The sequence below is a fragment of the Pogona vitticeps genome, chromosome 11, assembly GCF_051106095.1.
Source record: "Pogona vitticeps strain Pit_001003342236 chromosome 11, PviZW2.1, whole genome shotgun sequence".
Lineage (NCBI taxonomy): Eukaryota > Metazoa > Chordata > Lepidosauria > Squamata > Agamidae > Pogona > Pogona vitticeps.
In genome coordinates, this window is record NC_135793.1 from 1514461 (window position 1) to 1534289 (window position 19829).

Below are 19829 nucleotides of genomic sequence, written 5' to 3' on the forward strand. Positions count from 1 at the left end.
GAGAGAAAAACAACGACGACCTTCCCACCCGCTGCCAAACGGACCAACTGACCCGCCTGGACCCTGAAAAACAAAATGGCGCCTTCCCTCGCGCGGCCCGCGCCTGCGCCCTTCCGCACAGGCTCCAAAAGCCCTCTGGGAAATGGAGTCCGGCGGCCAGGAGGGCGCGGCCTAGCCCAGCCTCGGAAAATAGCTGAGGGGGGGAAGAAGACTTTTAAAAGGAGGCGGTGGGGGGGCTCTTTTGCCTTCTCCACCCCCCCCCCAGATTTATCATACCGTCTTCCAGGGGTCCGGAGTAACCCCCCCCTTGGGGGCCGAAAAAGACCCGTCAGATTGGGGGGGGGAAGAGAGGAGGAGTCGGCGTCGGCGCCGCCTCCATTGACGAGAACGAGAAGGGCTCCCGACGCTTTGTTGTCGCGGTGTCAGGATGGCCGAGTGGTCTAAGGCGCCAGACTCAAGGCGGTGCAAGCCTTCCCGAGAGCGGGGCTGGGTGTTCTGGTCTCCGTATGGAGGCGTGGGTTCGAATCCCACTTCTGACACATTCCTTTTTTCCTTCCCCTTTCTTTTAAATCCGCTTTTTTTCTAGACGATTATTTAAATCTCTTCTAAATGATTTCAGAACAGCGCAGGGGCGCCTAGGAAGAAAGAAAAAAGAAGAGGAGAGGCGATACCTCTTTTCATTGCAAGGTGTTAGAAGCCAAAGGAGGGCTTGCTGTTTTCCTCTCCACCTCCAAAACCGTGGGTTGCTTATTTAAAATACTGTATTTTTATCCCGCCTTTCTCCTCCAAAGGACCCAAGGCGGCTTACATCAGTGAAATATTTATCATATTTAATATGATAATTAACATAATAAAATCAGTACAGTATTTAAAAGCTAAAAAAAGCAGGTATACAAATATTAAGTTAAAGATGAGAGTCCAAGGAGCTTTTCCCTTTCCTTTTCAACCCCTGGTTCGCCACCATGCATTAACAATGCTGAATGATAATAATAGTAATAATAATAATTCTTCACCGCCAAGATAATACCAATTTACGGTGACCCTTTCCAGGAGGTTTTTCTAGGGAGGGAATACTCAATACCTGAATATTTTGCACAAGACTAATTTAAGACTCCTGCCTCTAGTTTGCTAGTTTATTAATTTTATATTAAATTTACATTTTGCTCCTTGATTTGTTTTTAAAAAATATACAAAGCGTCAATAGTAGTTCCGTTTTTAAAAAAAAAAAAACCTAGATCTACTTCTCCAATCCGGCCCAACTGGTTCCACTCTTTGCCTGCTTACTCGCGAGTAAAAAAAAAATCTCCATTGAGTTCCTGGAACTTGAACCTCCCACCTGCAGCCTACAGGGGGCGGGCTGCCTCTTCCGCGGAGCCCCGCCCACCGGGGCGCCGAGCGACCAATCCAGCCTCAACAGCTGGCTTCCTTTCCCCCATCACCCCTCCTTTGCCCCGCCCACTCCTTTCTCTTCCGTCCCAAAAGTAAAAGTTCTGCGCTGGGGCGGGGAAGCAGGAAGTGGAGCGGACCAATGGGGGACCAGCGGAAGTGCCGCTTGGTCCAATCGGCTCCGGGCGCGAGGGGCGGCTTGGCCAATGGGCGCCGAGCCGCCGGCCAGGGAGTCCGGGGGAGGGGTCGGGGAGCGGCGAGTCCCCTTTCTGGCTGGGAGGGAAGACGCAGGGAGGGAGTGATGGCGGCGCCGCTGCTGAGGGTCTGGGCGCTGGGCTTCCTGGCCCTGTGGGCCGGAGGGGGCGGCCTCGGCGTCGGCGGGCAGAAGAAGAAGGAGGTGAGGAGGAGGAAGAGGAGGAGGAGCACCCTTGAGCATGTGCAGAGTGCCTTCCTTTCGCCCTCCCCCCCCACTTTAGCCGGTGTGGTTAGGATGACGGCCAGCTCTGGGTTTGCAGGGAGGAGGGGGGACGAGCAGGTGGTTGGTCCTTTCAGGGCGGGGGGGGGGTTAGGGAAGCCCTCGCCAGGTCGTTGTCCTCCAGGTGCAGCTGCTGAGGCTGCAGAGCAAAGGGTTGGGCCAGGAAGCGGAGGGAGGGCGGGGTGACCCTCGGCTCAGCCTACCTCGAAGGGAGGTTCTGAGCCTGGGGGGGTCGCGAGAGTCCTGTGTGGCGACTGGGTGGAGCTCCCCTGGGTAGATGGCCAGGTTCCCCTAACAACGGAGTCAAAGGGGAAAGAATAAGGGGACGTATAAAGGGTCATCTTGCATCCTTTCACACAAGGTGAGATGAAGCCTCGGCAGGTCGGAGCCGCTGCAGCCCTGGTTGAGCACGAGGAGGAGGAGGAGGAGGAGAAGAAAGGTTATCACCTCAACTGTAGGAATAGTAATAACAATAACAATCGCAATAATATTAGTAACAGCAACAGTGGGAATAGTAACACTTCACATCATGCGGCGTCCAGTTGCCTCCAAAGGATGGTGACCCTAATTTTAGGCTGAAGATTGGGGGAAACTTCTTAACGCTGGAGGCATTCTAGAGAAAATGGGAAAACCAAAGAATCAGTAGTTCTAGAATCATGGAGTTGGAAGGGACCTCTCAGGCCACTGAGTTCAACCCCTTGCTCTGATCTTTCAGATGGTGCTTTCAGAAAAAGTCAGCCAGTTGATGGAATGGACCAACAAAAGATCTGTCATCCGACTCAACGGGGACAAATTCCGGCGTCTAGTGAAGGCACCACCGAGGAACTACTCCATGGTTGTGATGTTCACTGCACTTCAGCCTCACAGACAATGCGTTGTGTGCAAGTATGGGCTTACATTGCTTAGAAACCCAAAATGACTGCAAAGCTTGTTAACGTCTGTCCGTTTCTGCTTTCCTTCTTCACGCACATTTCTTTTATTGGAGTGGGGGGGATATCCTGCTGTTACTAGCTCTGAGACTAGTTCCAAAGCATAGATGTGGTTGTATATTTTGGTTACAGCTTCTGGGATTCTGAGCGCATTTGTCAAAAAACACACCTCCACTGCAAAGTGAGGTCCTCCTTTCTTAAAGTCTCTGATAAGCCAAACGTTTCACAGTCTGCCTGACCCAATCAGATTTTCACAGTGGCTTCTTACATCTACACAGGCAAGCAGATGAAGAATACCAGATACTGGCAAACTCTTGGCGATACTCAAATGCCTTCACCAACAGGATCTTTTTCGCTATGGTTGACTTCGACGAAGGTTCTGATGTATTCCAGATGGTAAGGTGCTGCCTTGCTGATGTGACTCGTGCTGGAATAGGGTGTGAAAAAAGAGATGCGCTTTTTTTTATTTTTAAGAGGAACACATGTCCCATGGAATCCTAAATAGGATTACTCAGAAAGCTATCCCAGAATGTTCCTCCTCCTCCTGTATCTTGAGGATTACAATCCCAGCTGTGAAAAAGCCTAGAGGGGTTATAGAGATTGCTGCAGCTTGATTCCCTGAAGTTTAGTGAAAGAAGCTCTGCCCTCCAGCTGTCCCTCAGCTCCCACCTACATGGCAGTGGTGATGGAGGTTGTAATCTAGCAATATCTGGGTGGTGTCTGAAGGGTTCAAATGCTCCCCATCCCTAGAGTAGGTCTAACAGGAGAAGGAACTATCCCTCTTTTCAGGTTTGTAACGTAGATCTAAATATTTTGTTCTGCAGACTGTACAGTGAAAGGTAGTGACGGATTTTTTGGTAATTTCAGAATTTGATCGCGATTGTTATATGCTATTAATTTGTTACATTTGTATTCTGGGGTTCCTGCAACGAGTTCATTTTAAAGTACGGATGTTTCAGTCTTGATGTTTCAAGTTACTTTCTAGATGACCGGATGTTTTCTCATGTTTCGTTTTAAAAATGCAGCTCAACATGAACTCTGCTCCAACTTTCATTAACTTCCCACCGAAAGGGAAACCGAAAAGAGGTGACACTTACGAGCTACAAGTACGAGGTTTCGCTGCTGAGCAACTTGCCCGCTGGGTGGCTGATAGGACTGATGTCAATGTACGTAAAGGCCAGAATTTGACTCCCATGAAGTGCTGTGCTTCTAATTGGTCATTTATTTCCTGTTTTGAAATGCTTCAATATGTAAATGGTCTTTGCCACAGATTCGGGTGATCAGGCCTCCCAACTACGCCGGACCCTTGATGTTGGGCCTGCTTTTGGCTGTTATCGGAGGCCTTGTGTACTTGAGGAGAAGCAACCTGGATTTTCTTTATAACAAGACAGGCTGGGCTTTCGCTGCCTTGGTAAGCAAACCAACTGCTAAAGCTTTTCATTCTGCTCTCCCGTGGCATGTGCCGTTCAGGCTTGCCTTCCCATCCTTCCCAGTCCCTTGATCTGTTGCATAATAAAACAGGCGTATTGTTTTTTTTATGAAACGTCTGGGAAGTTACATTTAAAGGAATCACTCCCGCTGCTTTCCCCTTTGAGACAACCCCCTTAAACCTCCCAGGGATGGGGCTCGCCCTCACCGTACTGTGGAATTGAGTAATTCAGTGCAATTAGTCCTTCAGAGAGATTTTGAAAACCAAGTTGGGGCAAAGACCTAGCTCTCCGGGAGATGAAACTCTGGGGAAGTGGGAAAAGCCCGTCTCATCCAGACTTCTGCTGGAATCACAGGCTGTGTCCTGGCAGTGGTGCCTGCCGTGAGCATTGTCTTCCAGTCTGCTGGTTGTGAACTCAGACACGTCTGGGTTGCACTGTCAGTCACACCCTTGACCTTCTGGGAAGGCTGCTTGTGTAATTGTCATTACACTTCAAGTACTGTATTCTTCAGTAGGATTTGGGCCTTTTCCACTAGCATTGCATGAGATCCGTTAAGAGAAAGAGGGGCTTTGCCCCAAGGATGTTTTGATTCATAGCACGTTCGGTAATGTATAACATAATCACGATCATAATCTGTTCTTTTTCAGTGTTTTGTCCTGGCAATGACCTCGGGGCAAATGTGGAATCACATTCGAGGGCCACCCTATGCTCATAAAAATCCTCACACAGGCCAAGTGGTAGGTATCCATACCTTTAAACTAGGGAAGTCCCAGCTTGCAGCCAGGTTGGAACAGGCTCAGCAGTGACCCTCTAGTTCCAGCAAAGCTTGGCAGAGCCTGCCTCCTAGGCCCCCTCTCGTGTGTCTGTGTGTGTGTGAGAGAGAGAGAGAGAGAGAGAGTTCACCATGTCTTAAATCTTCACCTTTTAAAAAAAATCTTGCAGAACTACATCCATGGGAGTAGCCAAGCTCAGTTTGTTGCTGAAACGCACATCGTCCTGTTCTTCAGTATCCTTCACAATGTCAAATAATCCAGCATCAAGGCATGTCTTAGCAGACCATGCCAAAGTACTCTGCAGCACGTACGGGTGGAGGTAGTTACAGCACCCAGAATCACGAAAGAAGGGTTACCTGATCAGCAGGCATTGCAAATGTCATGCTTCTCCATCTTTTGAGGCACGCACAGGTGACCTTGCTGGCCAGGAGACGCCGTCGATCGGTATCTCCCAAGGAGAGGCTGTCGCTTTCCTCGTGCAGACCCAATGTGGCCGTCGGGATAGAAGACCCACATGTGAGGTGGGCCCTACAAAAAAGATGGGACAGCGACAGACGTAATGAGGCCACATCTTTTGGCATGCTTAGATTGTCAGGGATCACCGGATACAGTGGCTGGGAGTGTGCTTTATATATACTGAAAAGTGACAACAGAATTGCTGTCACAGTTCCCATCCTTTCTGCTCTGATGTTTCCACGTGAGTGTAATATCTCAGCAGGACATAGCACATTTTGATGTAGTGAAAACTTAATACAGAGTAAATCCATTAACCATCTCAAGGTAACAAAGATTCTGTGGTGTCTGCTTCATGCCGTGTAACGTAATGCCCAGCAGTGTTCTCCCTTTCTTCCTCTCCCCTCATCGGTGCTTCCTGTTTCCAGTTATGCATAAAAACAACACAAGCACATTTGTCTCCTTGTTTGACGAATAGGTATGGAAAGAAAGCCTAATAAGACCGAGAAGGCACAAACTGAAAATGCTGCGACTAAGTGGTTCCTCCGTTCAATATAGCTCCACTTGTATGTTTTACTGAATAAGTGATTGTTGTTATATGCCATCTATTGTCTTCCCCATATGTTTTCATAAATATCTTAGATGCCTAACCTCAGGCCTGGGGTAACAAGATGCATTGGCAGAAGGGGAGTTGACATTCATGTAGTACCTAGAGGGAGAATGGCTTTCGGGTTCTGAATTTCCCCAACGGAATTAACATATCCTGTCCCCTGACCTGAGTTTGGGCATGTGGGCAGGCTGCTCTTACCCTTCTTTTTAAGCTGCCCCTGAGCACACGGCCAGAATGTGTTTCCTTTTATAGTAGTCTTCATCCTACGGAGAGCTGTTCTCTCCTTGTGGGCTGCGCTCAGCAGGCTATAAACTTCTCAAACTCTGCCGAAGGAAAGAGAGGTTTCTAAATGGTTCGGCGCCCTTTGAAATGTTTGCAAGCGTCCATCCAGTTTTAAGTGGTTGAGCCTTAAAACAGCTTTCTCAGATGCAGGCGTCACTCTGGGGATTGTGCTGTTGCACGAAGCAGCTACTTCGGACTTAGAAGTGGGCAAGAGAAAAAGTAAGTAGCAAAATGCGGGCGCTAGCGTTGGTTTCTTTTCGCTTCTTCAGGGGCAGGCCACTTTCCCAGTGACCACACACCCCCATGCACACGGGAAAATTTAAAACGGGAAGTGACCCAGTGTCTTTGACTGCTTGGTTTGGGCCTCAGTACTAGAGAATCGTACATTCAGGATAACGTGTTGAGCCAAGGAGAGGATCAAGGTTTTAGAAATGGAGCCTGTCTGAAGCCTGCACTTTGCCCACGCCGGCTTTACTTGGCGTGTCTTCTACTGAATTTAAAACGAGGGAAGACACTGTGGAAAGGAGCAGACGGGAAGGCGTGTAGCAATATTTTGGTATGTGGGCACATATTTCCTATTGACGTTTATTTTGTCAAGTGCAGAACAGGGTTGCTGCCCTGTGTTATTTTAAAGAAAGAATGTCTTACCACCTTTTTAAAATATCCAGTATATGCTTGCAAGTGTTCTGTCATTTATTTATATTATTTTTATGCCGCCTTTCTCCCCATAAGGGACCCAAGGTGGCTCACAATGCTAAAACTATAAAACAATCGTTTAAACATACCATATAAATACCATATTTTTAAACAAACAATTAAACATCTCATGTACTTCATTCAAATGGAGGAAGACCAATGGGCCCCCTTCTTTAAGTCCCCCTCCCACTTTCCTGTGGCTTCTTTGTTGGTTTGTGCCGGCTGACCATTTATTCTGTGATTAAATTCCCTGCAGTCATTTGTATGGCCGGCATTGGTCTCGTGGTGCTGTTCTTCAGCTGGCTGCTCTCCATATTCCGTTCAAAATACCATGGCTATCCATACAGGTATCCCTTTTCCTTCAATTAGTAGGTTTTTCATAGGATTCTGTAGCTTTTGCATGAGAATGTTTACAGAAGTGACTGAATAGGAATGGAATGCATAGCTCTGCGCCTGCACACTTATAATGAGGAGAGGCGATAGACGGATCCTGGAAAGATAATTAAAATTGGTGAAATAGCAGCATTCCGAGAAACACCCCCCCCCCTTTTTTTCCCCTTCCCTATTTCTTCTTTTCTGGCTTCCCCTTTTTTTATTTATTATTATTTTTTTGCACAGCTCAAGTGAGGGAGCTGTGAAAATGGGTCTGCCGCACACCTCTTTAATGCCATTCTCGCTGAAGATGACCAGTCCGTCAGCCCTGCCCCCACCTTCCATCCAGCACCCTGGGGCGCCACTAGCCTGGGATATGTTATGCCTAGTGTAGTCCCCTTCCTGCCAACTCAGCCCTCTTCCATACTTGTGGGGGGCAAATACTTCCTCTGCCACATTCCAAAATCCACCTCGCAGCAAAGGCATAGAAATCTTTGTATAAGCTTTCAAGGAAAGGTAAAACACTCATCTGGCCTGGGGTTACCAAAAAGAAAAAGAGAGAGGGTGTGTGTGTTTCGGCATTAGAGCCCCGTCCTCTCCAGGTCTTGTCAAGATGCAAAGAGGGAACGGTGGCAGCTGCTAAAGGAGGACTTCTCAGGTGTTAGGGTTTCCCCTAATTTTGCTGGGAACACCAAAGACCCTAAGAAGCAATAACCCTTAAATCTTAATTTTGAAAACACAGCAACACCTTGGAACCCTAATCTTTCTCTGCAAAGCATGAGGCTTTTGCTTCTTTCTTTCTTTCTTTCTCTCTTTCTCTCCTTTCTCTCCTTCTTTCTCTCCTTCTTTCTTTACTCATTTACAGTATTCATTTAATTTTTAATTCCATCCATCTTGCTGAAGGCTGCTCTGGGTGGTCTGCAACCAACACGAACAGCATAATTAAAATACTATTTAACCAATTAAAAATAATAATAAAATAAAAATAAACAATGAAAAGCATTAAAATACATTTGCATAAAACATTTAAAATATAGTCCCTGGCAATTCCTGTACTGTGGGCACTGGAGATGACTGTAGTTGTGTTGTCAAAAGGGTTGAAGAGGGGACACGGCTTGCTTTGGTCATGATTTGATACACGATCTGTGTGTGTTCTTGTTTTATAGCTTCCTAATGAGTTAGAGGAGCTTGGAGCCATCCTGTTCCCATGGAGCGGATCAGAGGCATTAACCATGTGGATCACGCTACCTCTAATTCAAAATGAATGAAAATTGTTGCGCGCCAAACCAAAGACGTCTGAGTGCCTTGATGAAATACACAAGTATCCCCTAAAAATCATGGGAAGTATTAAGACATATCTGCATCCTCCGTTTACTTACAACCTAGCAATTTGGATTCTGGGCTTTTTGTAGTTGACTGGCCTAAAAGTTGCTGAAACTTAACTCTGCAGCCGCTCTTCAAAGAGCTTCCTTAGACACCAGTTGCCTGATGTTCCCTTGGGATCCGGCAGTGGCTTGCTGGGGTGGGGAAGGGTTAGCAATCTGGCCATCTGGAGGGTTCAGCACAGCCCTTTGGACTGTGGTTTGAATCGCTGGACTGCCTGACACTGCCTGTTTTTGATGCCGGAGAGGTCTCCCTTCTCTTCGCTTTTCTGGAGGTCTCTCCATGCCATGCAGAAAGTTACCTGGTTTCTATAGAAGCAGCCCCAATTTTATTCAAACCTGCTTAATTAGGGGGTTTATTCAATAATGCTTTCTGTTCAAAGAATACAGATAATATAGGAATAACATTGCCATTTTTTGAGGCCATTTCTCTTGGCGTTAGCTTTCTAACCTACTGAAGAGAACTCTCCCCCAAATAACCTGTTACACTACTAGCACAACCTAATTTGCAGAAATTGATAGATCCCTGGAAAAGACCTTTATGTTGGGAAAGTGTGAAGGCAAGAGGAGAAGGGGACAACAGAGGATGAAATGGTTGGACAGGGTCATCAAAGCTACCAACATGACTTTGACCCAACTCCGAGAGGCAGTGGAAGACAGAAGGGCCTGGCGTGCTCTGGTCCATGGGGTCACAAAGAGTCAGACACAACTTAAAGACAAAAATTGATAGCAAAAATATAACGTGGGCCTCTTACAGTTTCATTTCAAACAAAACCTAGCCCTGATTTGTGGTGGTTTGGGCTGTACTCCTGCCCGTATTGGCCTGAAAAACTCACTGCTTCAATAGTGCCAGTTGCAGTGGAGTGAGGAATTCAATCACAGGACAGAACAGATGACCAGCACTTTTAGGACTTTTTGTGTGGCCTGCTTTTTAGGGGCAGTGGGGTTGTTTTATCTCTTCCATGCCTTTGGGATGAGATTAATGGTCAGCCTGTAGAGACCCACATAGGAAGGTGGGGGGCAGGTGTAATTCTTACTTTGAGATTACAAATATTATAAATGTGGCTGTTTTCCACTTCAGTTGATGCTTCCTCGGGTGAGAAGCACATGCTGTTTCAACCCTTTCTCCCCTTATTCCATCCACACTGCTTGGTTTTCAGAACCTAGCTTGCGTAGGTTTGGGATCTGCATGACTAGGGAACTCCAGCTGCTTGACTTGGTTAAGTGTCTCTATCAAGGGAAGCCCAGGACTGCATTGGGTTGCCTGTGTGAATCAGGATGGATGCCTGTGGTGGCCCTGCAGGTGTTACTAAGCTGCAGATCCCATTATCCCGCCCCATTGTCTGTTCTGGCAATGGCTAATTTGCAGCCAAATAGCCTCTGAATAACCAGCTATCCCGCCCCCTCCTCCAAACAAAGAGGAAGAGAAATGTATTGTTTTTCCTTTGTGGTGAGGTGGGGACTGCATGGCAGTGTTCCTCATTAAAAGTGATGAGAGGCAACTACAGCTGTACTTGGTTAAGTAGTTTTCTCTTATGCAAGTGTGCTGTATTGAATTGCATTTCAAGTGCCTTAACACTGTTCATTTTTTTTTTTTTTTTTGGTATTGACTCCACAAATAGCCTAAAAGTATGTTTTGTACAGCTCTGAGCATCCAGTGGTAGCATGGATATTGGAATGGCTACTGTGGATTTTTGACAACTTGTAATAAATTCTTTACAAACCCTGCTGTTGTATTTTCAGTCCAACCATATCGAGGAGATGTCCTTCAAGGCTATAGTCCATCCAGAGTTTCTCCTGTGCAGGCTGCTCTGAAATAAATAGGGGTAGTTGAAAATTTTATATTTTGATAGGTGGATTTCTAGAAGCGTTTGACTGAGAGGTGTATGCAAGAAAAACAAGGAACCAGAAACACCCAGATCCACACCTGCAGCCCCCCTTCAGTTATTCCTCTTGCTTCCTTGACAGCTGTTCCAGACAGAGCATCTGAAGGGAGGTGTAGTTAGAACTGCACGTGGTTTAATGTTTTGAACCCTACTTATATTCTCTCTTGTGCCTTTAAAATACAGTTCTCCATCCCCCTCCCAACAACTCAGAGGCACCAGAGTTTTTGCTTAGCATTCAGCCTGACTCCTGGGCACGGTGAAGTTTACACCTAGGCTTTCAGATCCACATTCAGCAGTTATCTCCTGCAAATCCAAACACTGGGGCTTTCTCTCCACCCGCTTTGGTAAAGGCTGTCAGCTGAATAACTGCAGTGAAATTAACGGCCGGTTGGTTGCCTTCTGCAAACAGCCTCTGGAATGCACCCTGGGATCATAGCTCCGCCTGCACGAGAGGCCTCTGGTCTGCGCTTTCCAAACTGCCTTTTTCCAGGAGACTCTTCTCTGCTGCAAAGGAGAGGTCTTTGAGCCCCATTATGCTTCATGGGCTTTCTTCCCAGGCAGATAACCAAAGGCTTGTAGTGTCTAACTTGCATCCAGATTCGAGTCATTTGATCATTTATTGTAACAGATCATGAACAGGATGAGGTGCAATTTGAACGATGACTCAGTTTTGCTTTGCGGTATGGTTAGATCCGCCTTCCACTTCTAGAAAGTTAGCCACGTTGTTGATGCTGCATACTGTCAAGTTGCATCCGAATGACCCCTAGTAGGGCTTTCAAGGTATGTGAGTTGTCCAATGAGTGGTTGACCATGACGGACCCCTTCCAAGGCCAAAGAGTGATTCCAGGGCGGGTCTCAGGGCCTGTGTATGATCGCTACATATTTAGGGCTTTATTCATGGAAGGTGCGGTAGGTAGCCTTCAACATCGGCTGCCTGGAGGCTGATTTGGGCCATCAGAGATGACACGCAATTTGAGTGGCTGATGGGATCACAAGCTGTGGCACCTGTCCTTGCCTCGGGCAAGCAGCTGAGTCCCACAGCGCTCCTGGAAAAGGGGGAACGAGAAACCCCTTCTGAGTATGGCATCTCTAGGAAATTCTTGGAAGGATTGCCCTGTGTTGGAAGGGGGTGTGCTCATTAATTCAGCACCTTTCCCAGACTCCGATGGTTGGTTCTTGATGTTCCTCTTCTTAATTGTAATTCCTATAATTCTCCTTCGAAAGGACACTGGCCTGTCCACCTCTAGCTTGAAAGGATGAGACCCTTGAGGGCCACCTTCTCCATTGGGAGGAACAGGGGGCGAGGGGACTGGAGACCCCCCCCACACACACATACACACACAGAGAAGAGAGAGAGCCTCCTGTAGGAGAGCAGAACCGATGGGCACGGGCGCTTCCCTCCCGATGACGTCACGCGCGTCGGGCATGACGTTGGCTGACGCCAGTCCCTCCGGGCGCCCAATCGGGAGCGGAGGGAAGCGGGATGACGCCACCGGCCCTAGCAACAGCGCCGTCCGCGGCGGGCCAATGGGAAAAACAGCCGCTGCCCGGCGGGAGCCAATGGGGCGGCGCGGAGCGGGCGAGGGCGGCGAAGGGGCGGGGCGGCCGCCTGCCTCTCCTCCTCTTGCCGACAAGATGGCGGCGGCGGCCGGGATGGTGGCGCTCGCGGCTTTGTCTCCCGCCCGCGCCTGAAGCGCGGCTTTCCCGGGCCGGGGGGCGGCGGAACGGCGGCGGCCGAGACCATGACCGCGGAGCCCGCCAGGTAAGCGGGAGCGGCCCGGTTGGCCCTGGGCTGGGTCTTCCCCTCAGAAGGGGCGGCGGCGGCGAAGGAGGAGGAGGAGACCGTGAGGGGAAAACCGGTCCGCCGGCCAAGGAAGGGGGCGTGAGAGGCCCGGCGCGGGTATTTCTGAGGGGTATCTGAGGAGACTTGGGGGGGAGGGGCCCATCGAGTCCCCCCCTCTCGCCCCTCGGCCTCGCCTCTCTTCTGCGCATGCTCGGTGGGAGGCCAGACCAAAAGGGGGGGTGCTGCTGCTGCCTCTGCTCCCCCCCTCCTCCGCCGTTGCGCCTCCAGGGCGCCCCCTGGTGTTAGGCGCCGGTTGCCTCCGGAGGGAGGGAGGGAGGGATGCGGGTCCGGTCCTTCCCTCCCCCGCCCGGAAAGGGACGCGTGTCTTTCTCTCCTCCCTCCTCAAAAGGGGTGGGCTGTTACATTTTTTTTCCCGTACACGCGATGGCCCTGCTCCCACGAGCCCCGAGGAGCGTGTCAGCTGTTTACACCGGGGCGTCACTTCCGTCGTGCCCTTCTCCTTCCCCAAAAAATAAAACACAGACTCAGTTCGTGTGTTTTGGGAGGGCAAGGCAGAAAGAAGGATGGGAGCCCATGAGTCGCCCTGGGAAATGCCCCCTTCTCTCTTTTTTTGGTTTTATGTCTGTTTATTTTAAAGGATGCTTTCCAAAAGGTAGCTGAGAAGCAGGGAGTCTGCATCCTAAGGCTAGGTTCTTTCTTGTACATTGCACAACCCTGGTGTGGTGTGTGTGCGCGTGTGTTTAAGATCGGGTCATCTTTGTCTATATTTTGCGGTGAGGGAAAAGTTGCCACAATGGACAGCGAGGTTTTCATCTAGACTTTCATTGAGACACCCCAGTTATTGGAACTGAGCCATCTATCCCTCTTGTTAAGAAATTCCTCTCAGGAGATCTGTTCTCCTTATCCTGCACTTAGCAATCCTTTTTTTTTCCCCACCAAGGGTAAATAAACTTTTGGGGGATCTGATCATTAAACTTTCCTGTTAGTTTGGTGGATGTTGAAAATGGCGGAAAAGTTATCTTTCAAGGAATGTGTGCTGGTCAGGTTATGTTAATTTAAGGATAAAATGTGAGCAGACTGTTCTCCATTGGCTTCCATATGTCAGTGAATCTGAACCCATTTGTGGTCAAAGGTGTAGTTGTGTGAAGCATTTTCCACCTGGGGGATTTTCCTGGGAAGGTTTAGGCCCCAGGCAGAGCAATATTGACCTTCAGCTTATTTCATGCAGATTCAGGAAAAATTAAGGAAACAATAAGTATGGTTGTTACATTGTAGAACAATGTAATTTTGTAGTTGTATGTTATTTTTATATATTTTTTTTTCCGCGTGTTCATTACAAAATAAACACTAACATAGGTTCGGGTGTTTGTTACTTTTAGTGATGGAATTGTATATTTAGCTGCCAGTTGAACCGAATGTTGGCTGCTCTACAGAGAAAGAAGGCCTCATAAGTTTCTTTGATTCAGTGGGCCTACCTTAGCATGCTGAGCAATAAGATTTCAGCCATTGTATATTTCATTACATCTATTTTTAGTCATGAAGCAGAAAATTAGAGGAAACGTTGGTTAAATGTTTATTGAAAGTTGAATGTTGCCTTTTGCGAGATGGTTGTTTCTGCAATTAGTTGCCATTTTTAAAGGAAACAAATGTTATGTCAAAAGGTTTTAGACTCTTTTGCCACAACCACTAGAAATTTGACTCTGTTTCCTATTGGATTCACTGTCTGGTTAGTGGCCCTGTTGATTCTTGGGAGCAAGACTTTTTCTCTATTTTTAAATAGAGTAGCAGTTTGATAACAAGTGTGCTGTAAGGTTGCTAGTGCCACTTCTAAGAGGACTTGAGGAAAACTAACTGTGTCTCCGATGCTTTGCATTTGCTTGGTCCTTTTGCACTTTCAGCTTGGCGTTGCCACATCACCTCTCTCAAGTGCTGTGGAACAGGTTGATCCCAGGAAAGAAGAACTTCTTGACTGTGTTCTTCCATTCTTTTTTGTCCTTCATAATTAAAGCAATGTTATCTTCTTGAACCTTTCAGCCTTGTCAGCAGAACTCTGGGTAGTTAACATAAATTGAATAAACAGAGGGGAAAGGAAGGTGCATCAGACAAATTCTTTGGACCCTACTAAGTTTGTGAAGTGCATCTATGGTTTTTCTTTAGAAGTTCTGCACTTTGTTTATGGGCTTTGTTCCTTTTGCTTCCAGAGTTGTCTCTTGTTAAGCAACAGTGGAAGCTGGTGATCGGACAGTAAGTGGTGTGAAAGAGGGTAAGAGTGGCTAATTGCCATCATCTGCTTGGTTGAATGTCACATGTGTTATTGTAAAATAGTAATATTTCTCATATGGTGTCATACAGTACTTTAGAACCTTAAACATTTTCCTAAGAACTTTACTTTTGTTTAGCAGTTGTTGAAGTTGTTGACCAGGGGGCATATTACATACTGTACAGTGTTTTCCAAAAGAAAATGTTGGAAAGATGCTGCAATATCACATCTGCATTTGCATAAATGGGTTGCTACTTAATTTTTCACGCCATCAGTTCTAAAGAAAATGAGAAGACTTTGTCTAATAGTTTGCATAGAAAAATGACTGTTTTGTGCCTCTTCTTTTATTTTGACACCACTTCGGTTGCATATGAGAAACGGATTCACGTATAACTTGTATTTTTCATTTCTGATATGATTATTCATATAAATGTTCTTGTTCGGTGTCATAAAACACTCTAAAACAAATTAATAAATGTTGTTTAAAAGTGAACAGACCTTAAATATGTTTGTCCTAAAATAGTCCTCAACATTATTTACCTTTAAAGCTCATAATTCTCTTACTATCACTGTACAAACCAACACATGAATATGTTGGATTCTCTACAAAGCAGACTTCCTTTTTAGTGTTACATGTTTTGCATTTTTTTTTCTGGACAAAACATTAGTGACTGAAGCGCTACAGGTGCACTTGTAAGGTTTATATAACTTGCTGTAGCTAATTGTGGGAAATTGATGAGGTACCAGGGTGCATCTCAGTTTCATAGTTGGACATGTGTTATGCACATAATTGAAGCATGCTGCAACTTTACTTACTATGCTAAAGTCACAGAATAGACCAATTTGAATCAGTGGAACTTGAAGAGGGGTTCACTCACCCAGTGGCCGTACTGTAGTCTGATTTGCTACGATAGGCAACAGAATTTTGACCATTGACACAGTTGTTAAATGCATGAATACTTTTATGTTTGGCCCTTTAGAACTCCCACTTCTTGTACAGAAATATTACCATGGTAAATCCATGTTGAATAATGGCATAATATATAGACATAGATGGGTCTTGATAGGGGTTGTAAATACTTTGCCCATAAAGATAAGTGAGATTTGCAGGGCATTCTCTTAATGAACATCGTGCTTACACATACTGTCTGTTTCCCTGTGCAGATCAAGGAATAAGGATGCAACCTGTACTAGATGGGGATACACTTCCCCTGAAAACACAGGTGTGCAGCTTGGGGATGCTCCTGGATTCATCTCTGAGCCTGGATGGCCAGGTTTTGGCAGTGGCCAGGAATGCGTTTGCACATTTAAATGCCAGCTACATCATTTCTGGAGAGATGTGATCTGGTGACAGTCATATACACTCTAATTACTTCCCAGGTGGATTACTGTAACTTGCTTTATGTGGGACTGCCCATGGAAAGTGTCAGGAAACTTCAGCGGGTCCAAAATGCAGCAGCCAGATTGCTGACTTGGACTGGTTACAGGGACCACATAACCTTCCTACTATAGCAACTCCACTGGCTGCCAATCGCTTTCTGGGCACAATTCAGAGTGCTGGTCTTAATCTAAAAAGCCTTAAACGACTTGAACTCAAGCTATCTCAAGGACTGTACCTCCCATTATGAGCCCACTTGGGTTTTAAGATCATCAGGGGAGGCCTTTCTCTTCAGCCCCCCACCCTTTAGAGACACATTTGGTGGAGGCACAAGAGAGGGCCTTCTCTGTGTTTGTTCCCAGACAGACTCAGAGAAGGCCCTCTCTTGTGGGCCTCCCGCGGGAAGCCAGGCTGGCTCCATCTTTGCTGTCCTTCTGCAAACAGACAAAGACCTTTCTCTTCAGCTTACTGGTCTTTGACCATAATAAAGTTATTACTACTGCTACCTTTCTCTTCAGGCAATCTTTATTGACTGTCTGCATGAGTGACTGGCCACACAGCTGGTTACATGAGTAAATTCAGATGGATTGTTATGCTGTACTGTTCTGATGGTGTCTTTAGTACAACATGTGTTTACCATCTCTGAGTGGGTTTTGCTTGTTCCTTTTTAATATCTGCATATTGTTTTAGTTTTAATACTGAATTTTAATTATATAAGCTGCCTCTTTATACACATTGTTTTCAGCTTTAAATATTGTTTTTCAAGTGTATATATACTCACACACACTAATCCCAGAGTTTCTTGGTATGGCCAAAGGAATTCCCTGTTCATCATTCTGGACCAACGTTCCCTCTAAAGTGCTCACACAGAGCTCCATCGGCACTGCACAGCAGCAGTAGCCAGGGTCAATACTGTACCTGCTTACTTCCGGGTTTCAGATGAAACCCCGCCCCCCACGTGCCGATGGGCGAAGCTCCCACGCAGCAGGGATGACAATTCGAGGGAACGTTGGTCTGAATTGATTATGGGATGTGTTCTTGGCTCATGATGCTAGACTTGCTTGAGAGTGACAAGCCAGTAATCTTGGCTTCAGCTGTTACACCAAACCTTTACCTGTGGAGGACTTCCCTTCTTTAGCTACTCTAGACGGCAGAAGATGCCAAGTGAGAGTGATCAGACAGCATATGTTACCATACTAATCATAAACACACAAGAATTTACAGCCGTTCTGCCTTATCCTTACTTGCACACCAGGTCAGTGTGCATTGTAGTGCCTCATGGCTTGTGTGCAGTGTTAAGGCTTGCATAATGTAAAGTTTACAGATTGACCAACACATGGATTTGGTTTGGAAATATGAGTAAAGTTGTTGCATATGATGCTAAGAAACTCAAAGAAGTAATAATTCACTATGGCTATAGGGGAGGGGGGTGAGGCTTTTTGTTTAAGAATTAAGAGTGTTTAAATCTCTTGTCACTTTTTAGGATATGGTTTTGCCCTGAGTGGCAGGTGTTTTGCACTTTAGGACTTTGTGGGGATGTTGACCCTTCTTCCAGCAATGCTCCCTGAGATGTCTTACTGTTACAGAGGCTTAGGGGAAGGTTTTTATCTGCCTCTGGCTAAACAACTGTAATCCTAGGACCTAGAGAGAAGGCAGAACAAGGAGATTGGAAAGACAGGTTGGGGAGCAAAAGGTAACATGGTCATATCAGTTAATGGGGTTTGGGCCAGATGATGTTTAGTGAGATGACAGGGAAGCATTTGGGGAAAATGGTGGCTAGGAAGCTGTAGAGGTGCAGAAAGAAGAGGGGAAATCCATGCTTGGATTAGAAATCTGTAGCCATGTCTTCAGCTTTAAAACTGTAACAAAATTCAGTCCCATAATTTAAAAAAAAACTCAGTACTTTAGAAGTTACATTCTTGTAATACGTATGGTATGGATTTGTGCTCTGAAGTTAAGAAAGGGTGCAATCTTCCATTTTAAAGAATATTTTCAGTTTTTATTGGACTTTGGCAAACACAGCACGACTGATCATGTAATGGTGCTTCAAACTTGACTTGATTATTTGTGGCTTTGTGTCCTTCAATTTACAAAGAACAAGTTGTGCAGAATTTTCAGCCTTCCAGCAACATTGTGAAGGCAAAGAGATAGTGACATATCCAAGGCTACCCTCTGAACTGGGAGGAAACTTTGCTGTGATCAAGGGCTGTAACAATTGCAACATACCAATTCTGGTTTGGTTTTGCTTATTAACTGCGGATTCTGTAATCTGTTTAGGAATATATTACACCATTGTATTTATTTGAGTCTGTGAATCTCATATACGTTGGGTGCTAGAGCTTCCTAATCTATTCCTATTTATTGGCAACGTACTAATAGTTATCCATTCCAAAGCCATGCAGAAAACAATTCTGTAGCAAACTCTTTAAAAATAATGCAATAATATGCATAATGTTCGAAACAAATTCCAGACTTATTCTGCTTCACTCTGATGTGGCTTTTTAAAATGTTTTTTTTAAATTAATAAATTATGTTGAGATGTTCCCTGGTACAGGGTGCATTTTATTATGGAGGAGGTTAGTATAATTTTGGGATTTTTAGGTGTGGGTATGAGCAAAATGTTGTAGAATCTGGGGGGGGGGAGGGATAATAGGGTCTGGAAAAAGGCTCTTACAAGATTACATCCCACCCAACATTTACAGCAGAAGTGGATAAAAGATCATGCTTACCTCAAAACTCCAGCAGCTCTGACAAGCATGGCTGCTGATCAAGGATTATTGATTTACAGCCTGCCATCATCTGGAGGCCTATGTTGCCTCCATCGCAGGTCTATGGCTTTGTTCAAATCATGGTTTGTATTAATCATAGTTTAGATTGTCAAACCACAGTTAGAGGCTGTATATTAGTACCACTTGTTGCTCTCACACATGTTGCTTGGTTGGTATCACAGGGTCTACAAGTGAAGTTTCGCTTGGTGCAACCAACTCACTTTCAGATGTTTCTGGTATCTATAATATTGAACCTGCTCTGGCAGCAGTGACCCTTCTGATGTGGAATGTGCAAACCTGGGTCACCCTCACTGGATTTCCTCCATGGTGTTCATGACACATTTATTTCAGAGAGCTTCTGTATGAATTAGTATTCTTAAAAGCCACATAGCTCTTGATTTTAACAGATCTCTGTGAGCATCTATGTGTTTATAAGATGACTTCATAGGCTGTACTTGTTCTCCTTAGATATATATTTCATTTAACCAGCTTGGGCATATTGCCTTGAAGTGGTTTAGAAACTTGTTGCAGTGGTGCCTTGACTTACGAACTTAACTTGTTCCGGAACTCTGGTCGTAATTCGAAGCACCATTTCCCATAAGAATACATTGAAATGCAATTAATCCGTTCTGGCTGAAGAAAAAAATACCATATTTGCCGATGTATAAGGTGACTGGGTGTATAAGACCACCCCCCAACATTCCCATTCAGAATGTAGAGTTTGTTATATACTTGCTGTATAAGACTACCCCCTCTTCCGCATATGTGATTCTGCTTTGGCTGCATCATGGGGAGAGTTCCTTTTGCCCCTTTTGGTTCCTTTTCGGAGAGAGCCAGGGTTTGGTGGAAGAAGGAACAGCAGAGAGGTGGCAGCCATTTTGGAGAGGCGGCAGCCATTTTGAGAGGCAGCAGCCATGTGGTCGCATCTCAAAATAGCTGCCGCCT

The 19829-nt window shown here is 46.0% G+C and overlaps 2 protein-coding genes, 1 long non-coding RNA gene and 1 other non-coding gene across 4 annotated transcripts in view; 3 read left to right on the top strand and 1 right to left on the bottom strand.

Annotated features, from left to right (window-relative positions):
- Positions 1-421: 421 nt before the first annotated feature.
- TRNAL-CAA (transfer RNA leucine (anticodon CAA)) lies at positions 422-539 on the top strand. Its single transcript has 2 exons — positions 422-459; positions 494-539. It is a non-coding gene; the product is annotated as a tRNA-Leu (tRNA).
- A 1082-nt stretch (positions 540-1621) lies between these two features.
- MAGT1 (magnesium transporter 1) lies at positions 1622-10515 on the top strand. The gene is made up of 10 exons (XM_072981512.2): positions 1622-1783; positions 2577-2746; positions 3069-3186; positions 3816-3956; positions 4061-4201; positions 4868-4957; positions 5163-5226; positions 6483-6557; positions 7291-7381; positions 8573-10515. The coding sequence occupies exons 1-10, from the start codon at positions 1688-1690 to the stop codon at positions 8586-8588; spliced, it is 1002 nt and encodes a 333-aa protein (XP_072837613.1). The 5' UTR covers positions 1622-1687; the 3' UTR covers positions 8589-10515.
- On the bottom strand, positions 8228-10848 carry LOC140702351 (uncharacterized). Its single transcript, XR_013538747.1, has 3 exons — positions 10716-10848; positions 10513-10599; positions 8228-8324 (listed from the first exon to the last, which is right to left on the bottom strand). It is a non-coding gene; the product is annotated as an uncharacterized LOC140702351 (long non-coding RNA).
- A 1435-nt stretch (positions 10849-12283) lies between these two features.
- Positions 12284-19829, top strand: part of ATRX (ATRX chromatin remodeler) — a 56390-nt gene continuing 48844 nt past the window's right edge. The window contains exon 1 of the mRNA XM_020784345.3: positions 12284-12436. Coding sequence (XP_020640004.3) covers positions 12417-12436 — 20 coding nt within the window. The 5' untranslated portion in view covers positions 12284-12416. The remainder of the gene's footprint in view (positions 12437-19829) is intronic.

Coding starts and splice junctions, on each gene's coding strand:
- MAGT1 (XM_072981512.2), top strand. CDS start 1,688: ATGGCGGCGCCGCTGCTGAGGGTCTGGGCGCTGGGCTTCCTGGCCCTG. Junction 1,784..2,576: donor GCGGGCAGAAGAAGAAGGAG/GTGAGGAGGAGG, acceptor CTGATCTTTCAG/ATGGTGCTTTCAGAAAAAGT. Junction 4,958..5,162: donor ATCCTCACACAGGCCAAGTG/GTAGGTATCCAT, acceptor AAAATCTTGCAG/AACTACATCCATGGGAGTAG.